Source organism: Oncorhynchus masou, unplaced genomic scaffold (genome assembly GCF_036934945.1).
Source record: "Oncorhynchus masou masou isolate Uvic2021 unplaced genomic scaffold, UVic_Omas_1.1 unplaced_scaffold_1463, whole genome shotgun sequence".
Taxonomy (NCBI): Eukaryota; Metazoa; Chordata; class Actinopteri; order Salmoniformes; family Salmonidae; genus Oncorhynchus; species Oncorhynchus masou.
In genome coordinates, this window is record NW_027004617.1 from 42,680 (window position 1) to 70,410 (window position 27,731).

The 27,731-nt window shown below is 41.5% G+C and overlaps 1 protein-coding gene across 1 annotated transcript; it reads right to left on the reverse strand.

Moving 5' to 3' along the window:
• Window positions 1-4,488: 4,488 nt before the first annotated feature.
• Window positions 4,489-15,075, reverse strand: LOC135530940 (C-type lectin domain family 4 member E-like). The gene is made up of 6 exons (XM_064959107.1): window positions 14,827-15,075; window positions 12,835-12,930; window positions 9,528-9,650; window positions 9,265-9,410; window positions 9,037-9,140; window positions 4,489-5,044 (listed from the first exon to the last, which is right to left on the reverse strand). The coding sequence occupies exons 1-6, from the start codon at window positions 14,927-14,929 to the stop codon at window positions 4,885-4,887; spliced, it is 732 nt and encodes a 243-aa protein (XP_064815179.1). The 5' UTR covers window positions 14,930-15,075; the 3' UTR covers window positions 4,489-4,884.
• Window positions 15,076-27,731: the final 12,656 nt, after the last annotated feature.

A 27,731-nucleotide genomic window follows, 5' to 3' on the forward strand; every position in this document is an offset into this window, starting at 1 on the left:
CGTCCACTAGATGTCAACAGTCTTTAGAACTTTGTTTGAGGCTTCTACTATGAAGGGGGCTGAATGAGAGGGGATTGAGCCAGGTTTCTGGCAGAGTGCCTTGAGCTTGTGACGCGCGTTCATGTGAAAGATAGCGCACGTACCATTGCTTTTCTACAGACAAAGGAATTCTCCGGTTGGAACATCATTCAAGATTTATGATAAAAAAACATCCTAAAGATTGATTCTATACTTCGTTTGACATGTTTCTACGACCTGTCATTTTCTATTTTACCTTTAAATATAACTTTAATATAACCTTTTGGACTTTTCGTCCGACGTTCAGCTGGACCCGCACGAGCGTTTAGAGATGTTTACCAAGCGCTCTAACAAAAGGAGGTATTTGGACATAAATGGTTAACTTAATCGAACAAATCAAACATTTATTATGGAAATGGGATTCCTGGGAGTGCATTCATATGAAGATCATCAAAGGTGTGTGAATATTTATAATGCTATTTCTGACTTCTGTTGACCACACAAAATGGCGGATATTTGTTTGGCTGTTTTGGTCCCCTGAGCGCTGTACTCAGATTATTGCATGGTATGCTTTTTCCGTAAAGTTTTGAAAAATTTGACACAGTGTTTGCATTAAGGAGAAGATATATCTATATTTCCATGCATAATGGTTTCATCTTTTATCAATGTTTATTATGAGTATTTCTGAAAATTGATGTGACTCTGCAAAATCACTGCATGTTTTGGAACTACTGAACATAACACGCCAATGTAAAATTAGATTTTTGCATATAAATATGCATTTTATCGAACAAAACATACATATATTGTGTAACACGAAGTTCTATGAGTGACATCTGATGAAGATCATCACAGGTTAGTGATACATTTTTTATCTATTTCTGATTTTTGTGACCTCTCTTTGGCTGGAAAAATGGCTGTTTTTCTGTTACTTGACCTAATATAATCGTTTGGTGTGCTTTCACTGTAAAGCCTTTTTGAAATCGGACACTGTGGTTGGATTAAGGAGAATTCTGTCTTTAAAATGGTGCCCAATACTTGTATGTTTGAGAAATTTGAATTATGAGATTTCTGTTGTTTGAATTTGGCACCTTGCAATTTCACAGGCTGTTGGCGAGGGGTACCCCGTTCCCCGACTGGATAACTGAATGTGGGTGTAGGAGGGAGGGAGAGAGAGGGGGGTGGTACTCGCTATACCCAAAGAGGGCCACATCATGACATAAGGCAGGTTCTCAACAGACGTCACTGGCAACAACGTCGCCTATGGGCACAAACCCACCATCGCTTGACCAGATTGTACGTTCCTGAGACACTCCTTTGGTTATCTTTGGTCTCTTTGTTGCCTCTCTGATTAATGCTCTCCTTACCTGGTCCAGAGGGGTGGCCCTCTCTTGGCAGGTCTGTTGTGGTGTCATATTCTTTCCATTGTTTAATAATGGATTTAATGGTGCTCCGTGGGATGTTCAAAGTTTCAGGTACAATTTTTTTGTTGATATGTACTTCTCCACAACTTCCTGAACTGTTTGGAGAGGTCCTTGGTCTTCATGGTGCATCTTGCTTTGTGTTGCCCTTTGCTTAGTGGTGTTGCAGACTCTGGGGCCTTTCAGAACAGATGTGTATATAAATTGAGATCATGTGACAGATCATGTGGCACAAAGATTGCACACAGGGAGACTGCAGTACATAATGCATGCACCACTGTTCTGTTTTCACCTGCCCTGAATGACGGGTCGCCGCTGCCTGTCCTTGAATCCTTCTGAAAACACATTGGAGGAGAACTTCTGAGGGGAGGGACCTTGAATATTCTCTCCAAATGCGTTTTGAGAATGAGGCAAGCGGTGGTTTCCAATACTCAACATTTTCTCCAGAAGTGTGCGCTTGTTCACTTCCCTTTATGGATTTGATAGGAAACCACCAGTATATGTGATTTCCCTCTAGCCCACATGCCTTCACCGACCCAAGGCTTTTAGATTCATGGGAAATAGTAGATGAGCGTACACTTCAGCAGAAAGAAGAGATTATTGGAACGCAACCCAGAATCTGAATATCTGAAAACCAATATGGTGGACGCTGTGTGTGTGTTGTCTCTTGGTACTGAAAGAGTGGTCGGCGTTTTGGCGATGCACTGTGCAACCACATGATGCGCTGGATTTGTGAGAAATTACAGAAATATCTACATATAGGTCACATCCACATCTTGTTTAAATGTGTTAATTATATTATCATCTACAGCTGTTTGTTGAACATTAACATCTTCCCTAAAATTGGGTAATTAACTGTGAGTACATGCATTTACATGCTACATGGTATTATCATTTTGTTGTAATTCATTTTTGCCAATAGATTATAAGCAGCCTTTTGGATCGGTCACAAAACTGTATCGGTTTCAGCTTTGTCCAATTCCCTCTAAACAGTCTATTCATGTTAGGGATAGGCCTCCCGCTTGCGGGACAACTTCCGGTTAAACTGGAGGGCGAGTAATTCAAATAAATTCTAAGAGTTAATATTGATTTTAAACGTTTAGGTACATATAAGTGTATTATATTAGCTGAAAGCTTAATTAATGTGGTCAGTGTGAAAACGCTGATTGATATCAGACCAGAAATATTGTTAGTAAGACTAGCTAAGCATTGGCACCGAGTGTAGAGTTTGCACATGTTTTATCAGATTAGGGGTTAAGAGTCTGAAAGCAAAGCTAAAACGTCTACATATTACCTTAATGTTTTCTTCTTTCTGTCAACCTAAGTTTAAATGTTAATGTGTTATAGTCTCTATGGCCACTGCACAGAACACAACACAGAACATAGCATCCTCACAATGTAGATTTTATAGAAGCAATGCCATGTCATAGTTTAGAAACAAACTGTATGATTACCTTTCTACCTGACTCCTAATGGTAATATCTACTGTATGATTACCTTTCTAACTGACTCCTAATGGTAATATCTACTGTATGATTACCTTTCTATCTGACTCCTAATGGTAATATCTACTGTATGATTACCTTTCTAACTGACTCCTAATGGTAATATCTACTGTATGATTACCTTTCTATCTGACTCCTAATGGTAATATCTACTGTATGATTACCTTTCTAACTGTCTCCTAATGGTAATATCTACTGTATGATTACCTTTCTAACTGACTCCTAATGGTAATATCTACTGTATGATTACCTTTCTACCTGACTCCTAATGGTAATATCTACTGTATGATTACCTTTCTATCTGACTCCTAATGGTAATATCTACTGTATGATTACCTTTCTAACTGTCTCCTAATGGTAATATCTACTGTATGATTACCTTTCTAACTGACTCCTAATGGTAATATCTACTGTATTATTACCTTTCTAACTGACTCCTAATGGTAATATCTACTGTATGATTACCTTTCTAACTGACTCCTAATGGTAATATCTACTGTATGATTACCTTTCTAACTGACTCCTAATGGTAATATCTACTGTATGATTACCTTTCTAACTGTCTCCTAATGGTAATATCTACTGTATGATTACCTTTCTAACTGACTCCTAATGGTAATATCTACTGTATGATTACCTTTCTAACTGACTCCTAATAGTAATATCTACTGTATGATTACCTTTCTAACTGACTCCTAATGGTAATATCTACTGTATGATTACCTTTCTGACTGACTCCTAATGGTAATATCTACTGTATGATTACCTTTCTACCTGACTCCTAATGGTAATATCTACTGTATGATTACCTTTCTAACTGTCTCCTAATGGTAATATCTACTGTATGATTACCTTTCTAACTGACTCCTAATGGTAATATCTACTGTATGATTACCTTTCTAACTGACTCCTAATGGTAATATCTACTGTATGATTACCTTTCTAACTGTCTCCTAATGGTAATATCTACTGTATGATTACCTTTCTAACTGACTCCTAATGGTAATATCTACTGTATGATTACCTTTCTAACTGACTCCTAATGGTAATATTTACTGTATGATTACCTTTCTAACTGACTCCTAATGGTAATATCTACTGTATGATTCTAACTTCAGTGACTAGTAGTTGAGTAGTTGCTCTGATGTGGATCTCCACCAGATTCCTCTCGGATCTCTGTCTGTTGTCCACTACGGTTGATATCATTTTTTAAGTATCCAATCACCTTCAAGCAGGAAGTTATACATTACAGGATGTTCTAAACACAGTGATATAACATGATAGCTGTCTGCATCTTTATCAGAAAAAGGGAACTTCACAGGTGTGTGTGTGTGTGTGTGTGTGTTTGCCTGCGTGCAGCATGTATCCTCTCAGCACTGTTCTGCCTTCTGTCTGTGTCCAACTGCAAGTCACATTGTTTTAACAATCCAATCACATTCAATCAGGAAGCTGGTAAACCTGATAGATTCCTTTCTTACTTCATCTGAGCCTGAGTTCATCTTCTTACTGAAGTGATTTATGCTAATAATTGATTATGAAAAAAATCACATAACATGTTTCTATTTAAAACAATGAATACAATAATTTTACAGATGACAGTATGTCTACACACTGTTTAACTAGAGAGAGATGCATTAGCACTGTAGCACTACTATATAATGAGCTACTGTATAACTCTTCACAAATCCAGTTATGTTGAGAGGTAAATGATATGCCATAATATTTATATACAGGCTCAGAATACCCAATAATACCATCAGCACAGTCCTAGTTATATCTTGGTACTCCACCATTATCAGGTTGTTTCGCCCCTCAGTGCAGTACCAGCAGTGTGTTGGTGTGTCTGTGTCTTAGAGAGAGAGAGAATGAAGTTGTGTGCACTGTAAGGTGCTGTGTGTGTGCGCGTCCTCCCACCAGCCTCCTCTGTTGTCATGGTGATGTTAAACCACTTTCTCACAAATCCAGTAACGATTGAGTAAACATGACTGGTCATTCCATGCCTTTACAGGACGCCAGGTTTCTGTGTTCAGCTCAACACAGTCCTCCTCCCCATATTTTGGGTTGTCACCACCATTATCAGGTTGCTGTGAGTACCAGTAACTACAGGGTAAACAAGACAGAGAAAATAAAATAATAAAAATGGTATTTTATCACATGCGCGAAATACAACAGGTGTACACTTTACCATGAAATGCTAAGTTACGGGTCCTTCCCAAAAAAATGCAGAGTTAAGCAGTAAAAAATATATTAATTAAACATTTACTGTATAAAAAAAGGAAAATATTACCACAAAATAAAAAATGACTTGGCAATCAGGAATAAACAGAGTTGCACAGTGAGTGTGAATAATGTGAAAGAGTGTAAAAAACTGTGAAAGTGTGTGTGGAAGTGTTAAATGCTATTTCTATGGAGTTTAGGGTTAAGGTTAGTGGTAGGATTAGAATTACATTAAGGGTTAGGAGCTATGGTTAGTTATATAGTTATGTTTAGGGTTAGTTTTAGGGTTATGGTTAGGGTTAGGGTAAGGTGCTAGGGTTAGGTTTAGGAGCTCGGATTAGTTTTAGGGTTATGGTTAGGGTTAGGGTAAGGCGCTAGGCTTAGGTTTAGGAGCTCGGGTGAGTTTTAGGGTAAGGGTAAGGAGCTAGGGTTAGGTTTAGGAGCTAGACTTAGTTTTAGGGTTAATGTTAGGGTTAGGTTAAGAGTAAGAGTACGGGTTAGGGTTAGGGAAAATAAGATTTTGAATGGGACTGAATTGTTGCGTCAATATACGTGTGTTGTGTGTACGTGTGTTGTGTGAGTCTAGTGAATGTGTGGGTAGAGTCTAGTGAGTGTGTGGGTAGAGTCTAGTGAGTGGGTGGGTAGAGTCTAGTGAGTGTGTAGGTAGAGTCTAGTGAGTGTGTGGGTAGAGTCTAGTGAGTGTGTGGATAGAGTCTAGTGAGTGTGTGGGTAGTCTAATGAGTGTGTGGGTAGAGTCTAGTGAGTGTGTGGGTAGAGTCTAGTGAGTGTGTGGATAGAGTCTAGTGAGTGTGTGGGTAGAGTCTAGTGAGTGTGTGGATAGAGTCTAGTGAGTGTGTGGGTAGAGTCTAGTGAGTGTGTGGATAGAGTCTAGTGAGTGTGTGGGTAGAGTCTAGTGAGTGTGTGGGTAGAGTCTAGTGAGTGTGTGGGTAGAGTCTAGTGAGTGTGTGGATAGAGTCTAGTGAGTGTGTGGGTAGAGTCTAGTGAGTGTGTGGGTAGAGTCTAGTGAGTGTGTGGGTAGAGTCTAGTGAGTGTGTGGGTAGAGTCTAGTGAGTGTGTTGGTAGAGTCTAGTGAGTGTGTGGGTAGAGTCTAGTGAGTGTGTGGATAGAGTCTAGTGAGTGTGTGGGTAGAGTCTAGTGAGTGTGTGGGTAGAGTCTAGTGAGTGTGTGGGTAGAGTCTAGTGAGTGTGTGGGTAGAGTCTAGTGAGTGTGTGGATAGAGTCTAGTTAGTGTGTGGGTAGAGTCTAGTGAGTGTGTGGGTAGAGTCTAGTGAGTGTGTGGGTAGAGTCTAGTGAGTGTGTGGGTAGAGTCTAGTGAGTGTGTGGGTAGAGTCTAGTGAGTGTGTGGGTAGAGTCTAGTGAGTGTGTGGGTAGAGTCTAGTGAGTGTGTTGGTAGAGTCTAGTGAGTGTGTGGGTAGAGTCTAGTGAGTGTGTGGATAGAGTCTAGTGAGTGTGTGGGTAGAGTCTAGTGAGTGTGTGGGTAGAGTCTAGTGAGTGTGTGGGTAGAGTCTAGTGAGTGTGTGGATAGAGTCTAGTTAGTGTGTGGGTAGAGTCTAGTGAGTGTGTGGGTAGAGTCTAGTGAGTGTGTGGGTAGAGTCTAGTGAGTGTGTGGATAGAGTCTAGTGAGTGTGTGGGTAGAGTCTAGTGAGTGTGTGGGTAGAGTCTAGTGAGTGTGTGGGTAGAGTCTAGTGAGTGTGTGGGTAGAGTCTAGTGAGTGTGTGGGTAGAGTCTAGTGAGTGTGTGGATAGAGTCTAGTGAGTGTGTGGGTAGAGTCTAGTGAGTGTGTGGGTAGAGTCTAGTGAGTGTGTGGGTAGAGTCTAGTGAGTGTGTGGGTAAAGTCTAGTGAGTGTGTGGGTAGAGTCTAGTGAGTGTGTTGGTAGAGTCTAGTGAGTGTGTGGGTAGAGTCTAGTGAGTGTGTTGGTAGAGTCTAGTGAGTGTGTGGGTAGAGTCTAGTGAGTGTGTGGATAGAGTCTAGTGAGTGTGTGGGTAGAGTCTAGTGAGTGTGTGGGTAGAGTCTAGTGAGTGTGTGGGTAGAGTCTAGTGAGTGTGTTGGTAGAGTCTAGTGAGTGTGTGGGTAGAGTCTAGTGAGTGTGTGGATAGAGTCTAGTGAGTGTGTGGGTAGAGTCTAGTGAGTGTGTGGGTAGAGTCTAGTGAGTGTGTGGGTAGAGTCTAGTGAGTGTGTGGATAGAGTCTAGTTAGTGTGTGGGTAGAGTCTAGTGAGTGTGTGGGTAGAGTCTAGTGAGTGTGTGGGTAGAGTCTAGTGAGTGTGTGGATAGAGTCTAGTGAGTGTGTGGGTAGAGTCTAGTGAGTGTGTGGGTAGAGTCTAGTGAGTGTGTGGGTAGAGTCTAGTGAGTGTGTGGGTAGAGTCTAGTGAGTGTGTGGGTAGAGTCTAGTGAGTGTGTGGATAGAGTCTAGTGAGTGTGTGGGTAGAGTCTAGTGAGTGTGTGGGTAGAGTCTAGTGAGTGTGTGGGTAGAGTCTAGTGAGTGTGTGGATAGAGTCTAGTTAGTGTGTGGGTAGAGTCTAGTGAGTGTGTGGGTAGAGTCTAGTGAGTGTGTGGGTAGAGTCTAGTGAGTGTGTGGGTAGAGTCTAGTGAGTGTGTGGGTAGAGTCTAGTGAGTGTGTTGGTAGAGTCTAGTGAGTGTGTGGGTAGAGTCTAGTGAGTGTGTTGGTAGAGTCTAGTGAGTGTGTGGGTAGAGTCTAGTGAGTGTGTGGATAGAGTCTAGTGAGTGTGTGGGTAGAGTCTAGTGAGTGTGTGGGTAGAGTCTAGTGAGTGTGTGGGTAGAGTCTAGTGAGTGTGTGGATAGAGTCTAGTTAGTGTGTGGGTAGAGTCTAGTGAGTGTGTGGGTAGAGTCTAGTGAGTGTGTGGGTAGAGTCTAGTGAGTGTGTGGATAGAGTCTAGTGAGTGTGTGGGTAGAGTCTAGTGAGTGTGTGGGTAGAGTCTAGTGAGTGTGTGGGTAGAGTCTAGTGAGTGTGTGGGTAGAGTCTAGTGAGTGTGTGGGTAGAGTCTTGTGAGTGTGTGGATAGAGTCTAGTGAGTGTGTGGGTAGAGTCTAGTTAGTGTGTGGGTAGAGTCTAGTGAGTGTGTGGGTAGAGTCTAGTGAGTGTGTGGGTAGAGTCTAGTAAGTGTGTGGATAGAGTCTAGTGAGTGTGTGGGTAGAGTCTAGTGAGTGTGTGGGTAGAGTCTAGTGAGTGTGTGGGTAGAGTCTAGTGAGTGTGTGGGTAGAGTCTAGTGAGTGTGTGGGTAGAGTCTAGTGAGTGTGTGGATAGAGTCTAGTGAGTGTGTGGGTAGAGTCTAGTGAGTGTGTGGGTAGAGTCTAGTGAGTGTGTGGGTAGAGTCTAGTGAGTGTGTGGATAGAGTCTAGTGAGTGTGTGGGTAGAGTCTAGTGAGTGTGTGGGTAGAGTCTAGTGAGTGTGTGGGTAGAGTCTAGTGAGTGTGTGGATAGAGTCTAGTTAGTGTGCATAGAGTCAGTGTATTTTTTTTTAAAGGGATCAATGTAAAAACAGAGATGTTTTTTCAGCTTTAAATGGAGCACATACTTTTTTGGACTAAGATCCAACATTTTATTTGTATTTTTAAATGAAATTTTAAGATATATCTTTAGTGCTTGTGGAATGACATCTTTGAACATGAATTGAAGCAACATGTAATTTGTTAAAGGTCTCTATCACACCTGGATGGTCAAATCTCACCTTGTAGTCATTGGATTATGAACAACCCAGAGAATCAGTCCTACTCCTTACACTGAGGTGAGTGTTATTATAGAGCATTAGTCTCTTACCTTGGGGTGGTCAGTGATATTAGAGCAGGAGTCTGTCACCTTTGGGTGGTCAGTGTTATTATAGAGCAGTAGTCTCTTACCTTGGGGTGGTCAGTGGGGTGCCGTCCACCCATTTCCAGGCCCCCTCAGTAACAGAGTCAGTCAGACCAATCCAGGCTCTCTTATTGAAGCTGAAGAGAAACTCCTGTTGTTGAGAAAGATACTGATATTGTCAACTACTTTAGACAACATGTGTTACATACTGAACGATACATTACTGACCAAGGCATGTTTGATTCACTAACTCACTCACTCACTCACTCACTCACCTGTTCCAACACACTGTTTATGATCACCAGATCTGCTCCTCTCTTCAGACAGTCCTGTCTGCTCTCCTTCCAGGTTTTCGTCTCAGTAGACAGGAAGTACCAACTGGATTCCAACTTAATCTGCCAGCCTTCAGGACAGGTTTGTTCTACAACACAAAAACATATATTTCCATCTTGTTATTCTGCACCTATTATCGTAGAATATGAACACTGCATATTAGATACTGTATGTGATGTTATGATCATTTATCAGGTAAACTCACTCAGATTTGAGAACTTTGTAATGACATCATCTCTTTCCTTCTGTAGCTGGTCTCTCTCTTTAGTCAGGGTGTTGTAACTGGTCTGTAGCAGGTCTTTCTCTACAGTCACATTGCCTCTGTTATCTGGAAAGCATTGATACATTTCCAGTATATCACAAAAGTGAGTACACCCCTCACATTTTTGTAAATATTTGAGTATATCTTTTCATGTGACAACACTAAAGAAATTACACTTTGCTACAATGTAAAGTTGTGAGTGTACAGCTTGTGCAACAGTGTAAATTTGTTGTCCCCTCAAAATAACTCAACAAACAGCCATTAATGTCTAAACCGCTGGCAACAAAAGTGAGTACACCCCTAAGTGAAAATAGTTCTGCTGCTATTCTTGAGCAAGCTCTGTACTGGTGATGCCCTGATCCCGCAGCTGAATCAAATTTAGGAGACGGTCCCAGCGCTTGCTGGACTTAATTGGGTGTCCTGAAGCCTTCTTCACAACAGTTGAACCGCTCTTCTTGAAGTTATTGGTGATTCGATAAATGGTTGATTTAGGTGCAATCTTACTGGCAGCAATATCCTTGCCTGTGAAGCCCTTTTTTGTGCAAAGCAATGACGATGGCACATGTTTCCTTGCAGATAACCATAGTTGGCAGAGGAAGAACAATGATTCCAAGCACCACCCTCCTTTTGAAGCGTCCAGTCTGTTATTTGAACTCAATCAGCATGACAGACTGACATGTTGACATGATGTCAGCTGGTCCTTTTGTGGCAGGGATGAAATGCAGTGGAAATGTTTGCGGGGATTCAGTTCATTTACATGGCAAAGAGGGATTTTTCAAATAATTGCAATTCATCTGATCTCTCTTCATAACATTCTGGAGTATATTCAAATTGCCATCATACAAACTGAGGCAGCAGACTTTGTTAAAATTAATATTTGCGTCATTCTAATATTTGTGTCATGTGTTATATAGCATCTATAAATGTATGTCATTCTTTAAAAAGGGTTCATAAACGTGTCATAACTGTGTGACAATATCACCCATGTCAAATATGACATAACCGCACTATTTTAAATATGATATAAACACGTGCTTTATAAATAGTGACATGCTGTGCTGAAGTATGAAACACGCTCTAAAGTTAAGTTATTTTCGATTACACCTAATCTCGTTCCCAGACACTTCCGCCCAAATGCTCGGAAGGTTGGGTAGATCAACGCATCACACTTGGCCTTCATTAGTTAGGGTTTGGTTTAAAAGTACATTTTAAGAAGTGAAATTAGGGCTTAGCCATGATTTTGACTTTGTGGCTGTGTTAACTAGTGACGACCAGGGGGAAAGTATTTGCTGGCAAAGGACATGGCCTAATGGCAAATTGTTTACTCAGTAAGGTCACTTTCATAGAATTCTATGGTCACTCCCACTAAGGCCAACTTTGAATGGTTGATATCCCAGGCTTATACTGTGCATTCGGAAAGTATTCAGATCCTTTGACTTTCTTACAGCCTTATCCTAAAATGTATTAAATTATTTTCTTCCCTCATCAACCTACACACAATACCCCATAATAACAAAGCAAAAACAGTTTTTAGAAGTTTTGGAAACTTTATTAAAAATTAAAAACAGAAATATCACATTTACATAAGTATTCAGACCGTTTACTGGTTACTTTGTTGAAGCACCTTTGGCAGCGTTGAGACTTCTTGAGTATGATGCTACGAGCTTGGCACACCTGTATTTGGGGAGTTCTCCCATTTTTCTCTGTAGATCCTCTCAAACCCTGTCAGGTTGGATGGGGAGCATCACTGCACAGCTATTTTCAAGTCTCTCAAGAGGTGTTAGATCGGGTTCAAGTCCGGGCTTTGGCTGGGCCACTGAAGGACATTCGGAGACTTGTCCCGAAGCCATTCCTGCGTTGTCTGTCATGTGCCTTTTACTGAGGAGTTGCTTTCGTCTCGCCATTCCACCATAAAGGCCTGATTGGTGAGTGCTGCCGAGATGGTTGTCCTTCTGGAAGGTTCTCCCATCTCCACAGAGGAAATCTGGAGCTCTGTCAGAGTGACCATCGGTTCTTGGTCACCTCTCTGACCAAGGCCCTTCTCCCCTGATTGCTCAGTTTGGCCAGGCGTCCAGCTCGAGGAAGAGTCTTGGTGTTTCCAAACTCCTTCCATTTAGGAATGATGGAGGCCACTGTGTTCTTGGGGACCTTCAATGCTGCAGAAATGTCCTTGTACCCTTGCGCAGATCTATGCCTCTACACAATCCTGTCTCAGAGCTCTATGGACAATTCCTTTGACCCCGTGGCTTGGTTTTTGCTCTGACATGCACTGTCTACTGTGGGTGTTTCGACTCCCGCCGAAGTTGGCTCCCCTGCCTGTTCGGGCGGTGCTCGGCGGTCGTCGTCACCGATCCCTTTTTCCTTTTTCTGTTTGTTTTGTCTTAATAGTTGCACCTGTGTCTAATTGTGTTTTCCTGATGTGCTTCCTTATTTAAGCCTAGTCTACCCGCCCTTGTTTTGTGCAGGATTATTTTTGTGTTATGTGTGGTGTCGTTGGGTGTGTTAGTGCTCCGGACCGTATACCCTGTGCTTTGGGTTGGTCAGTGTTTTTCGCGCCCTGTGTTTAGGGCATTGCATTTTGGTGCCAAATGAAAGTGCACTTCTTCCCTTGGAACTCTCTGCTCTCTGCGCCTGATTCTTACCTCACACACTCGGTCCCGCGTGAGAGTGGGACCTTATATTGACAGGTGTGTGCCTTTCCAAATCATGTCCAATCAATTGCATTTACCACAAGTGGACTCCAATCAAGTTGTAGAAACATCTCAATGATGATCAATGGAAACAGGTTCCACCTGAGCTCAATTTGGAGTCTCATAGCAAAGATCTGAATAGTGATGTAAATAAGGTATATATGTGTTTATATATATATATACAGTATATAGATTTGGAAAAAAAATATTAGCCTGTGTTCCCTTTGTCATTATGCGGTATAATGTGTAGATTGATTCAATATTTTCTTCTCCTCATCAATTTTAGAGAAATGCTGTAACATAACAAAATGTGGAAAAAGTGTAGTTGTCTGAATACCTCCAGAATGCACTGTCCTTCTATACTTCTAAACTTCCAGAATGCACTGTAGACATGGTTTGTGTCCTCAAGTAGAGCTGATGCAGTTCTTTTGTTTTTGTTGTCACATTATTGGCAGTGCTTGACTTTGACTGAAATAGGTTTCAGTACGCAGTCCCAAATGGCACCCTGTTCCCTACATAGTGCACTGTCAAAAGTAGAGTGCTATTTGGGCCTCACTCACAGAAAGCCAGTCTCAGGGAGATGTTGAGAGTGACTTGTAGAACACACAGCACTCCTAAACACCCAGCAGCCAGCCTGTAGAGTCTTAGTCTTCTATCTGCAGAGAAACAGACACAGACACACCATCCTACATTATGATTACAAACAGAACAAACATCAAACACCCCCCCCCACGATTTAGGGCTGGCAGCGACCGTTTGCTCAGGAGTGCTGTCATCTCAATTGTGATAAACAGGAAGCAACTTTATGAAGAAAATACCAAAATTACACAATATAGCTAAAGCATGACTTAAAGAGGCTATCTGCGATTGCTGCTTACATTTTTGGGACTTTGAAATGTATAATATTTACCTATTCATTCTTTATGAATGTAACTTTTAAGTGCCTCATGAGCTTAGTTTAACTATGTAACCCCATCAGGAACCAAAATATCAGCTTGTTCTACCATGGAATTGATAACAAATCCTGTGTAACCTCAGATGGGTAAAACGATCATTTTGATCTCATGGATGGTCCGTCCTTGAATACATACTGTAGCTATGAATTACATACAGTACCAGACATACATACTGTAGCTATGAATTACATACAGTACCAGACATACATACTGTAGCTATGACTTACATACAGTACCAGACATACATACTGTAGCTATGAATTACATACAGTACCAGACATACATACTGTAGCTATGACTTACATACAGTACCAGACATACATACTGTAGCTATGACTTACATACAGTACCAGACATACATACTGTAGCTATGAATTACATACAGTACCAGACATACATACTGTAGCTATGAATTACATACAGTACCAGACATACATACTGTAGCTATGAATTACATACAGTACCAGACATACATACTGTAGCTATGAATTACATACAGTACCAGACATACATACTGTAGCTAAGAATTACATACAGTACCAGACATACATACTGTAGCTATGAATTACATACAGTACCAGACATACATGGCTCTGTCTGTGAATTACATACAGTACCAATCATACATGCTGTAGCTATGAATTACATACAGTACCAGACATATATACTGTAGCTATGAATTACATACAGTACCAGTCTTACATACTGTAGCTTTTAATTACATACAGTACCAGTCATACATACTGTAGCTATGAATTGCATACAGTAGCAGTCTTACATACTGTAGCTCTGTCTATGAATTACAAACAGTACAAGTCATACATACTGTAGCTCTGTCTATGAATTACAAACAGTACAAGTCATACATACTGTAGCTCTGTCTATGAATTACATATAGTACCAGTCTTACATACTGTAGCTCTGTCTATGAATTACATACAGTACCAGACATACATACATAGTTATGTCTATGAATTACAAACAGTACAAGTCATACATAGCTCTGTCTATGAATTTGAGAGTGGTTACATTTCTGCAGCGTAATTGTTATCGAGAGTGGTTACGTTTCTTGAGGAACAAATGGGCAAGTCACCAGGTGCACAGAGCCTGTTTCAGGTTACTAGACCCTGAGCTGTTTACCAAAAACAGTGGTGGGGTATCAACTGTGTTGTTGTTTACATTTTTTATTTTCAATTGATCTTTTTAAATCGTTGTACATAGTTCCAATAGCTGAAGTGAAAAAAATATAGAATTGATGCATTTCAGTGTATGAGACCCCAGCAGGTTGTAAACCTCAGGCTCTGTACCAACTGAACCACACAGAAGACAGAACAATAAAACAGTACAAGCATTTTTCTATGATGTGCTATTATTGTGTTTGCACGTGCCAGAATACGTGTGTGCTTTCGGTTTGTGCGCTCATAACTGTCTGCATCTGTGTGTGTGTGTGTGTGTGTGTGTGTGTGTGTGTGTGTGTGTGTGTGTGTGTGTGTGTGTGTGTGTGTGTGTGTGTGTGTGTGTGTGTGTGTGTGTGTGTGTGTGTGTGTGTGTTTGTGTGTGTGTGTGTGTGTGAGAGATAAAGATCATTCTTTGTACCTGAGAGATGGGTCTCAGTCTTCACGCTCCTCGTTGCTCCGTTCCGGTTTTCTTCATTAACTTCTTTTAATACAATCACCTGTTTGTTGACGTAGTCGGCCATCTTAACTAACCGTACCAAATATCAATGAAGACCCCAATCAATCAATTCATCAACTAATTCAGACTGTCTGACCATGTATTGTAGTATATATAATTTTAACTTTTACTTATAGTATTAACTTACTTCTACTGTATGATTACCTTTCTAACGGTCTCCTAATGGTAATATCTACTGTATGATTACCTTTCTAACTGACTCCTAATGGTAATATCTACTGTATGATTACCTTTCTAACTGACTCCTAATGGTAATATCTACTGTATGATTACCTTTCTAACTGTCTCCTAATGGTAATATCTACTGTATGATTACCTTTCTAACTGTCTCCTAATGGTAATATCTACTGTATGATTACCTTTCTAACTGACTCCTAATGGTAATATCTACTGTATGATTCTAACTTCAGTGACTAGTAGTTGAGTAGTTGCTCTGATATGCGTCTCCATTGGTGTCTCTGTTGTCTGTCTGTGGTCGACTGCAGTTGAAAGAATGTTTTAAGTATCCAATCACTTTCAAGCAGGACGTCATATGTCACAATAACTATATGCGACATTATTCGTAAGGATGTGAAATTATGGCTCGCACTCCGTGACTCACATTCAATCAGGAAGCTGGAAAAACTCAGAGGACATTGTTCCTTTATTTATTAATCTGTGCCTTTGTTCTTCTTATTATAAAAGTTATTTATAATAATTGATAAGGAAAAAATGTCATGGGAAGTCACATGACATGTTTCTATTAAAAAGAGCAAGAGAGAGAGAGATTTGTGTACAGTTTACAAGAAATGATACATAATGAACTGTACATTTTAACATTGACAACAGCTATTCAGTGATATATTCCTAATTTATTTTGTGTGCGTGCATGATCCTATGTGTGTGTGTGTGTGTGTGTGTGTGTGTGTGTGTGTGTGTGTGTGTGTGTGTGTGTGTGTGTGTGTGTGTGTGTGTGTGTGTGTGTACAAACTTCTCGTTTGTACAGCCATTCTACCAACATATATGATCATTCAGATACAGTAAAGAGTTCAACAGCAACAGCAGTACCTATAAAGAGCCTTTTTCACAGATCCAGAACTGTGGAAATGAACACTGATATTCCCACCATTCTCCTTGGCCTGATGACCAGTAAGGTACCACCACACAGTTCTACACTGCACCACCATTAGGCTCTACACTCCTCCAATACCTGCAGTAGAAACAACAGAGTGATATTGGCTACTCTCTCAGTATGAACAACACAGTTCGACTGACCACTCTCTCAGAACCTAGTGTATGAACAACACAGAGTTAGACTGACCACTCTCTCAGAACATAGAGTATGAACAAGACAGAGTGAGACTGATCACTCTCTCAGAACCTAGAGTATGACCAGCACAGAGTTAGACTGATCACTCTCTCAGAACCTAGAATATGAACAACACAGAGTTAGACTGACCTCTCTCTCAGAACCTAGAGTATGAACAAACTGACAGACTGACCCTGTCACTAAACCGGTCCCTTTCTTTAGTCAGGGTAATGTAACGCTCCTCTAACTGGTCTCTCTCGTTTTGCAGCTGGTCACTGTTTCTCTGTAACTGGTCTCTCTCAGCTCAGTAACTGGTTTTGGTTCTTACGGGACTGGTATCTGTCTGTACACAGGTCAATGATACCTCTACTGGTATCTGTCTGTACACAGGTCAATGATACCTCTACTGGTATCTGTCTGTACACAGGTCAATGATACCTCTACTGGTATCTGTCTGTACACAGGTCAATGATACCTCTACTGGTATCTGTCTGTACACAGGTCAATGATACCTCTACTGGTATCTGCCTGCACACAGGTCAATGATACCTCTACTGGTATCTGTCTGTACACAGGTCAATGATACCTCTACTGGTATCTGTCTGTACACAGGTCAATGATACCTCTACTGGTATCTGTCTGTACACAGGTCAATGATACCTCTACTGGTATCTGTCTGTACACAGGTCAATGATACCTCTACTGGTATCTGTCTGTTCACAGGTCAATGATACCTCTACTGGTATCTGCCTGCACACAGGTCAATGATACCTCTACTGGTATCTGTCTGTACACAGGTCAATGATACCTCTACTGGTATCTGTCTGTACACAGGTCAATGATACCACTACTGGTATCTGTCTGTACACAGGTCAATGATACCTCTACTGGTATCTGTCTGTACACAGGTCAATGATACCACTACTGGTATCTGTCTGTACACAGGTCAATGATACCTCTACTGGTATCTGTCTGTACACAGGTCAATGATACCTCTACTGGTATCTGTCTGTACACAGGTCAATGATACCTCTACTGGTATCTGTCTGTACACAGGTCAATGATACCTCTACTGGTATCTGTCTGTACACAGGTCAATGATACCTCTACTGGTATCAGTCTGTACACAGGTCAATGATACCTCTACTGGTATCTGTTTGGTCTCTGTCCTGCTCCAGACCAGTGGTGTTGTAACAGGCCTCTAAATGTTTTCTCTCTTCATTAGAACGGGACAAAGAAAGAGAAGTTCCTGTGATGTGTTCCAAATGACACTATATTCCTTATATGGTGAGCTGCTTTTGACCAAAGCCTTAAGTGCCCTGGTCAAAGTAGTGTACTTTAAAGAGGATAGTATGATATTTGGGACACTGTGGTTGTGGTATTTTCATACATTTTTTGTGTGTCAGCAATTTTGAAACACTGCTGGTCCCACAAGCTCTGTAACATCTGTAAGTCCGAATTGTGATCCCTGCTTTGTGTGAACAGAACTATAGTGGGATAATAAAATACATATCTATCCTATAGGCCAGGGTTAAAGTAATGCACTATACATGGAAAAGGGTCCCAAATGACACCCTATATTCCCAAATGGCATGCTATCCCCTATATTAGTGCACTATGTTTGACCAGTGCACTAATGGAGTGTCATTTGGGACTAAAGGAGTGTCATTTGGGACTCACAAACAGAAAGCCAGTCTCAGGGAGATGTTGAGAGTTACTTGTCGAACACACAGCACTCCTTAACACCCAGCAGCCAGCCTGTAGAGTCTTAGTCTTCTATCTGCAGAGGAACAGACACACACACACACACACACACACACACACACACACACACACACACACACACACACACACACACACACACACACACACACAGTTACAGAAACACACACACCTACATCACTAATGATTATGATTAGAATTCTGAAAGCCAAACATTTCCATTGCGTCATTGGTTTTCTTTCGATTGAGGGTAGGCAGCAACAGTTTGCTCAAGCTTGTGGTCATCTCAAATCTGATAAACAGGAAGCTACTGTGTGAAGAAATTACCAACATTTCACAATAGAGCCGAAGCATGATTTAAAGGGTCTATCTGCGATTGCAACATCACATTTTATTTCCTACTTTTAAATGAATAATATTTCCCCATTGATTCTTGTATGTAGCTTATTCTGTAAATGCCTCATGAGATAAGTTTAACCTCTTTAAGCTAGCCCACCCTTCTTCTCAATTCAATTTCCGCCTGAAGACATACCCAAATCTAACTGCCTGTAGCTCAGGCTCAGAAGCAAGGATATGCATATTATTGATATCATTTGAAAGAAAACAGTCTGAAGTTTGTGAAAATATGAAAGCAATGTAGGAGAATATAACACAATAGATCTGGTTTAAATAATACAAGGAAAATAATGTAAATTTTTTGTTTTTATTGTTGTTGCCTCATCTTTAAAATGAACAAGACAAAACAAACTTTCAGATAGGATGATGGGGACAATTTCAGTGAAAACATGAGGGCAACAGTACTTGTGCAAAGTTTCAGAACGATAAATTCCAGAATGAGTGTGCTACATGACATTTAGCATGAAGTCACCCAGGTGTCCCACACAAGTTGCCCAAATGTACCCAAGTGGCCGAATTGGTGAAGTTACATATTTTGAAGCAAATAGCTATATACAAAATACCAAAATGGTATTCTAACACACCCCCCCCAAAAAAGAAAAAAAAGACTAAAACAATATTTAAATTTACAAAATAACAAGGGTAACTATTTACACACTTTCAATATTTGGAAGACCCTCAGTCCTCTTCACAATATTGTGCTGCTGATGCCATGTGCCATATCAATCTCTTTCTGCTGTAAAGCAGTGTCACCAAGCATGTGGTGCAGGTGATGGGGGACTTCATTTTGCAAAGAACACAACGACACCTCCAATGCTGTACCCTTTTGGCCCTGAGGCACATCCATGCCTGCAGAAATACATTTGGGCAGATGAACATCACTTGTGGCAGGAGCAGAAGGGACAGAGGAAGAGGGGCCAGAAGTGGTGCAGTGGTGCTGTAGCCAGCAAGCTCTTGATGAGCAGCTCTCTGTAGGCCAGCTGTGAGATGGGGGGCTTTACCCAGCTATTAGCCATTTCCTTGTGTAGGATGAATGCATTCACCACAGCAATGTCAATGAAATTATAGAAGAATGTCTTTCATCATCTTGTGGAGAACATTGTAATAGCCTATCAGTGCATCTGACAGGACCACACCTCCCATGCTCTTGTTGTAGTCCTTCACAGCAGCTGGAATAGGGAATTTTTTTGTGGTCCATGCCCCGCTACCGTCCTTCACACGCCTGACGATGTGATCTCCACTGAAGGACGTGTGGATTGTTGTGCACATCACCACCTCTCTGGTATCTAGCCACTTCACAAAGAGCAGGCCTTCTTCACAGATCCATCGCATGCTCCCCCGCTCAGCCCGCTTAGGCATGTCGTTCACCTTTGTCTTTGGAAAGCCCACCCTGTTGGTACGAATGGTGTCACAAGCCCACACATCCAGCTTCCTAAGGTCTGCAAACAGGGTAGGGCTTGTGTAGAAGTTATCCACAAACGGTTTGTAGCCCTTCCCCAGCAGTTAAAAATCCAATAACTGCATTACAGAGTCATAGCTAAGTCCCTTAACGGTAGAAAAACTGTTCTTCCCCTTATAGACAAAATAATTGCAAGTGTAGGCACACACAGATTCAGCCAAAACAAACAGCTTGTAACCCCACTTAGTTGGTTTGTTTCTCATCTATTGTTTGAGGCCAATTCTGGCCTTTGAGGCTACCATCCGCTCATCTATGGACAGGTTCTGGGCTGGCTGAAAATAGGTCTTGCAGGGCACAACAATGTTGGGGTAGAGAGGATTGATTTTGCAGAGTCTATCAAACATTGCTGTGCCTCTCTTCTTGTCATTTTCCTCATCAACTTCTGGGTCAATGATATGAAGCGCCTGTGAGAGAACCAGAAACCTTTAGCAAGACATGACAGTAGCCTAGTGGTTAGAGCATTGGACTAGTAACCGAAAGGTTGCAAGTTTAAATCCCCGAGCTGACAAGGTACAAAATCTGTCGTTCTGCCCTTGAACAGGCAGTTAAACCACTGTTCCTAGGCCGGCATTGAAAATAAGAATTTGTTCTTAATTTCTTGACTTGCCTAGTAAAATAAAGGTAAAGTGAAAATAAAACAGTGAGGGGGAAAGACAGTTGGTAGAGAGATGACATTTTCCAGTAGTCCCTCAGGATTTTCAGCTTCACCAGCCCCATGTAGATAACCAGTGAAAGGTAGCAGAAAAGGTCTGACATGGAAATGGGCATCAATGCTACTTTTTTGCCTGCTTGCTTCTTCGCCCAATACTTATTCGTGTTAGATATAAGCGAATCAACAACAGATGGGGTGAAAAACAGCTGAAAAGGCTGAAGAGGGCTGCAGTCCATTGCAGTCATGTTCAGCTGAGGTCCTGGCTTCCTTTCCGTCCTAAATGTTAGATTAGGGGGCTCCACATCATCGTCTAGGACAGTGTGCCAATGCCCGTCTGGCCCTTTGTTTGAGGTTGCACACTTCCCCTCCTCCTCCGCCTCTTTGTCAGTGCCTTCACACCTCAAGATGGCCCGGGAGGTGTGGAGCCGGAGACAGCAGGGGTTCGGCTGGATGAACCAGCTTCAGTGGGGGATGGACACCTTGGCACTGGGGGCTCCAATTCGGAGTCAGTGTCACTTTCACTGTGAAAGAGTTAGAATAGTTTCACGTGTGAGCTCTGTATCAACAGGTATAATAAACAGATATATATAGAGTACAGGGAACATAAGGTTGTAGTGCTGTTCCATTTCACTCTGGCCATTGTTGTGGGCCTGCCCTCCCCTCAACAGCCTCAAAAAGGCTATTTCATGTGGCGGTGGGGTGGAGCGGCAGACACACGCATCTCGGCCATGCTCCCTCTAATCCACAATATGTTGATTGAGTGAAGGAAGCATGGTCGCTGTTTTGAGATGTGTGGGTTTTCTGTTACATTCTACTCCATTTATATATATATACAGTGCCTTGCGAAAGTATTTGGCCCCCTTGAGCTTTGCGACCTTTTGCCACATTTCAGGCTTCAAACATAAAGATATAAAACTGTATATTTTTTGTGAAGAATCAACAACAAGTGGGACACAATCATGAAGTGGAATGACATTTATTGGATATTTCAAACTTTTTTAACAATTCAAAAACTGAACAATTGGGCGTGCAAAATTATTCAGCCCCTTTACTTTCAGTGCAGCAAACTCTCTCCAGACGTTCAGTGAGGATCTCTGAATGATCCAATGTTGACCTAAATGACTAATGATGATAAATACAATCCACCTGTGTGTATCAAGTCTCTGTATAAATGCACCTGCAATGTGATAGTCTCAGAGGTCCGTTAAAAGCGCAGAGAGCATCATGAAGAACAAGGCAGGTCAGAGATACTGTTGTGAAGAAGTTTAAAGCCGGATTTGGATACAAAAAGATTTCCCAAGCTTTAAACATCCCAAGGAGCACTGTGCAAGCGATAATATTGAAATGGAAGGAGTATCAGACCACTGCAAATCTACCAAGACCTGGCCGTCCCTCTAAACTTTCAGCTCATACAAGGAGAAGACTGATCAGAGATGCAGCCAAGAGGCCCATGATCACTCTGGATGAACTGCAGAGATCTACAGCTGAGGTGGGAGACTCTGTCCACAGGACAACAATCAGTCGTATATTGCACAAATCTGGCCTTTATGGAAGAGTGGCAAGAAGAAAGCATCACCCTGAACACACCATCCCCACTGTCAAACATGGTGGTGGCAGCATCATGGTTTGGGCCTGCTTTTCTTCAGCAGGGACAGGGAAGATGGTTAAAATTGATGGGAAGATGGATGGAGCCAAATACTGGACCATTCTGAAAGAAAACCTGATGGAGTCTTGGAAAAGACCTGAGAGTGGGACGGAGATTTGTCTTCCAACAAGACAATGATCCAAAACATAAAGCAAAATCTACAATGGAATGGTTCAAAAATAAACATATCCAGGTGTTAGAATGGCCAAGTCAAAGTCCAGACCTGAATCCAATCGAGAATCTGTGGAAAGAACTGAAAACTGCTGTTCACAAATGCTCTCCATCCAACCTCACTGAGCTCGAGCTGTTTTGCAAGGAGGAATGGGAAAGAATTTCAGTCTCTCGATGTGCAAAACTGATAGAGACATACCCCAAGCTACTTACAGCTGTCATCACAGCAAAAGGTGGCGCTACAAAGTATTAACTTAAGGGGGCTGAATAATTTTGCACGCCCAATTTTTCAGTTTTTGATTTGTTAAAAAAGTTTGAAATATCCAATAAATGTTGTTCCACTTCATGATTGTGTCCCACTTGTTGTTGATTCTTCACAAAAATTACAGTTTTATATCTTTATGTTTGAAGCCTGAAATGTGGCAAAAGGTCGCAAAGTTCAAGGGGGCCGAATACTTTCGCAAGGCACTGTATATATACAGTATATCACAAAAGTGAGTACACCCCTCACATTTTTGTAAATATTTGAGTATATCTTTTCATGTGACAACACTGAAGAAATGACACTTTGCTACAATGTAGTGAGTGTACAGCTTGTTTAACAGTGTAAATTTGCTGTCCCCTCAAAATAACTCAACACACAGCTCACCACACAGCTCAACTCACCACCACAATTGGTGTGTATTTACATCTAATGTTTTGTCAAAAGTTGAATGAGACGGAATTTACGACACAAGCGGTTCACAAAATGTTTCGTGTTAGGCTATAAAAATTGATTTTATCAAACAAAATACCATTCATTGTGAAACAATGAGCTTTGGGATTGCAAACAGAGGAAGATCGTCTAAGGTAAATTATTTGTTTTATTGCAATGTGTGATTTTGTTACGCCTGTGCTGGTTGAAATAGTATTTTGGTATGGGGCTCTGTCCTCAGAATATCGCATCGTATGCTTTCGCAGGAAAGCCATTTTGAAATCTGACAACTCAGTTGGATTACCAAGATTCTAGGCTTTTGATCCATGTGAGACATTTGTATTTTCAGGAATGTTTAATATTACTAATTATGTAGCGCTCTGTCATTTCACCGGATGATGTCGAATTTAATACCGCTAACGGGATATGTGCGCAGAGAAGTTAATGCAACCGCTGTGTCAGATTTCAAAAATACTTTACAGAAAAAGCAAACCATGCAATAATCTGATTGCCTCGTTCAGACAACAAAGCAGACAAAAAGATATCCGCCATATTGGGTAGTCAACATTAGTCAGAAATAGCATTATAAATATTCACTTACCTTTGATGATCTTCATCAGAATGCACTCCCAGGAATCCCAGTTCCACCATAAATGTTTGATTTGTTCGAAAATGTCCATAATTTATGTCCTAATACCTCCTTTTGTTAGGGCGTTTGGTAAACACATCCAAATGCGCGTTCAGGTCCAGCCGAACGTCGGACGAAAAGTTCAAAAAGTTATATTACAGGTTGTAGAAACATGCCAAACTAAGTATAGAAACAATCTTTAGGATGTTTGTAACATAAATCTTCAATAATGTTCCAACCAGAGAATTCCATTGCCTGTAGAAAGCATTGGAATGAGAGCTAACTCTCTCGTGACCGAGCGTCATGAGCCCAAGGCACTCTGCCAGACCACTGACTCCAACAGCTCCTATGAGCCCCTCCTTTATAGTAGAATCCTCAAACAAGTTTCTAAAGACGGTTGACATCTAGTGGAAGCCTTAGGAAGTGCAACATAACCAATCTCCCACTGTATCTACAATAGGGGCTGAGTAAAAAAAAACTACAAGCCTCAGGTTTCCCACTTCCTGATTGGATTTTTCAGAGGTTTGCGCCTGCCATATGAGTTCTGTTATACTCACAGACATCATTCAAACAGTTTTAGAAACTTCAGAGTATTTTCTATCCAATACTACTAATATGCAGTTTACTCTGGGCACATTATTCATCCAAGCTACTCAATACTGCCCCCATGTCACCAAGAAGTCAAACAGTCCAAAATCACATTACACAATTTCACAAACAGTATCATCCTCACTCATCCATCTTATAAAACTATTATATGTAGGCCTCATAATTGAGGCTATTATATAAACAACACTATGGTAATGTGGCTTTATTGTCTCCCTTGAATTTCCCAAAATTGTACCAATAGGACCAGTTCGTAGCTGGATTCTTCACCGATCTTTTATACCTTCTCCAGAAAATGAATGTTGTTCGGACCTCAAGTTCTGTGAGGTGGAATAAATCCCTTTGTTCTCTCTATGAAAACTCACTCTCTCTCTATACTTTTGCCATGAGGACATAATCTCCTCCAGGAATTTACGACCTGAGGTCGCAGCAGCCTGAGTGTAGGAGACAGAGAGAGGGGGATGGTGCTCGCTGTACCCAAAGAGGTTAACATCATGACACAGGCCCGGTTGTGGTGTGCACATTGTCGCCATGTTCAGTAACTTACACAAGCCCAAGGACACCAGTTACAGTAGTTACTCAATTCTCTGTGGACGATGTCAACATTCTTTGTTTTGTGTGTCAATAACATTGACAAACTACTGGTCCCATAAGCTATGCAACATCAAGTCTGAATTGTTATCCTTGCTTTGTGAGAACAGAACTATAGTGTGCTAATGAAATACACATCTGTCCTTTGGGCCCTGGTCAAAAGTAATGCAGTTCAGTACATTCAGAAAGTATTGAGAACCCTTTTCCACAATTTGTAACGTTACAGCCTTATTCTAAAATGGATTAAATTAATGTTTTTCCTCATCAATCTACACACAATACACCCATAATGACAAAGCTAAAACACATACCATATTTACATATTCAGACCCTTTGCTATGGGACTCGAAATTGAGCTCAGGTGCATCCTGTTTCTATTGCTCATCATTGAGATGTTTCTACAACTTGATTGGAGTCCACTTGTGGTAAATTCAATTGATTGACATGATTGGGAAAGGCACACACCTGGTTATATAAGGCCCCACAGTTGACAGTGCATGTCAGGGCAAAAACCAAGCCATCAGGTCGAAGGAAAAATTAGAGCGCCGAGACAGGATTTTGTCGGGGAACAGATCTGGGGAAGGGTACCAAAATATTTCTGCAGCATTGAAGGTCCCCAAGAACACAGGGGCCTCCATCATTCTTAAATTGAAGAAGTTTGGAACCACCAAGACTCCTCGTAGAGCTGGCCGCCTGGCAAAACTGAGAGATCGGGGGAGAAGGGGCTTGGTCAGGGAGGCGACCAAGGACCCAATGTTCACTCTGACAGAGCTCCAGATTTCCTCTGTGGAGATCAGAGAAGCTTCCAGAAGGACAATCATCTCTGCAGCACTCCACCAATCAGGCCTTTATGGTAGAGTAGCCAGACAGAAGCCACTCCTCAGTAAAAGGCACATGACAGACAACACAGGAATGGCTTCAGGACAAGTCTCTGAATGTCCTTCAGTGTCCCAGTCAAAGCCTTTACTTCAACCCAATCAAACACTTCTGGAGAGACTTGAAAATAGCACAGCCCACGTGAAGCTTGCCAAAAGGCAACTGAAGGAGTCTCAGACCATGAGAAACAAGATTATCTGGTCTGATAAAACTAAGGTTGAACTCTTTTGCCTGAATGTCAAGTGTCAAGTCTGGAGGAGACCTGGCACCAAGATGAGTAACGAACAGCAAAAGCATCTGCCTATATCAATCTACAATAGTACAAAAGTTGATCTATTCTTGTCGTTCTGTGTGGGAAATAAACATTCCAGATTCTGGGACGATATATCCCAAAATCATACATTAAACAACTTTTAAAGCAAGAAGGCTACAACATATCATAACTTTTATCTTAAAATGTTAATGAACTATTAGGATATTTCTTCACATTATAAGCACAGCACTGCACACAGCAGTAGGCTAAAAGCATGATTGTTACAATATGCAAATTATGTATGACATTTTCATAGAGGTATGTTTTTCTTAACAGAAGGGCTAGTGTTTTTCAAATTGATATAACTGATTATTTTGGTTCATGGACAGGGTGCCCTAGCAGATGGCCTTGGTGTGGGGGCTGTGCTTTGGCAAAGTGGGTGGGGTTATATCCTTCCTGTTTGGCCCTGTCCGGTGGTATCATCGGATGGGGCCAAAGTGTCTCCTGTCTCAGCCTTCAATATTTATGCTGCAGTAGTTTATGTGTCGGGGGACTAGGGTTAGTTTGTTATATCTGGAGTACTTCTCCTGCTTATCCGGTGTCTGTGTGAATTTAAGTATGCTCTCTCTAATTCTTTCTCTCTCTCGGAGGACCTGAGCCCTAGGACCATGCCTCAGGACTACCTGGCATGATGACTCCTTGCTGTCCCCAGTCCACCTGGCCGTGCTGCTGCTCCAGTTTGAACTGTTCTGCCTGCGGCTATGGAACCCTGACCTGTTCACCGGACGTGCTACCTGTCCCAGACCTGCTGTTTTCAACTCTCTGGAGAGAGCAGGAGTGGTAGAGATACTCTTAATGATCGGCTATGAAAAGCCAACTGACATTTACTCCTGAGGTGCTGACTTGCTGCACCCTCGACAACTACTGTGATTATTATTATTTGACCATGCTGGTCATTTATGAACATTTGAACATCTTGGCCATGTTCTGTTATAATATCCACCCGGCACAGCCAGAAGAGGACTGGCCACCCCTCATAGCCTGGTTCCTCTCTAGGTTTCTTCCTCGGTTTTGGCCTTTCTAGGGAGTTTTTCCTAGCCACCGTGCTTCAACACCTGCATTGCTTGCTGTTTGGGGTTTTAGGCTAGTTTTCTGTACAGCACTTTGAGATATCAGCAGATGTACGAAGGGCTATGTAAATACATTTTATTTGATTTAGATTTTTGTTGCCCTGCCAGAATCACAACATTCAAGGTTTGGTGTGCACATGTGTGTGTATGTGTGTTAAAGAGAGATGTATTAGATTTTCCTGAGCGATGGGTCTCAGTCTTCATTTTCCTCATTGCTCTTCTCGTTTTATTCAATAACCTGGTTGTTGGCGTAGTCATCCATCTTAAGTACAGCCCTCCTCCTGCTCTACATTTTACCAGATCCATGTGGCATGGTCAAAAGTAGTGAACTAAATAGTGATCATGGTGCTATTTGGGACACACTTTGGCCTCTCGCCAAGCCTGACAATAATCCTCAATTACTCACCCAGTCAATAAAATACATTGTTACCTGTTGGGGTAACTTGTTTGTGTTAATAATTAATTAACCATACTGGTCTATAGACACAGTTATATAAGCAGGAGGACAATGCTGTTGCACTGGCTACAAAATAAGTTGGTAGAGGCAGAGAAATACATATAACACAACAGAGACGTTACACGTTTCCAGATTGAGGCTGACGACCAGAGATATGCAGATCGATGGTGATTACCAGAGATCAAATCAAATCAAAGTTTATTTGTCACGTGCGCCGAATACAAGGTGTAAACCCTAC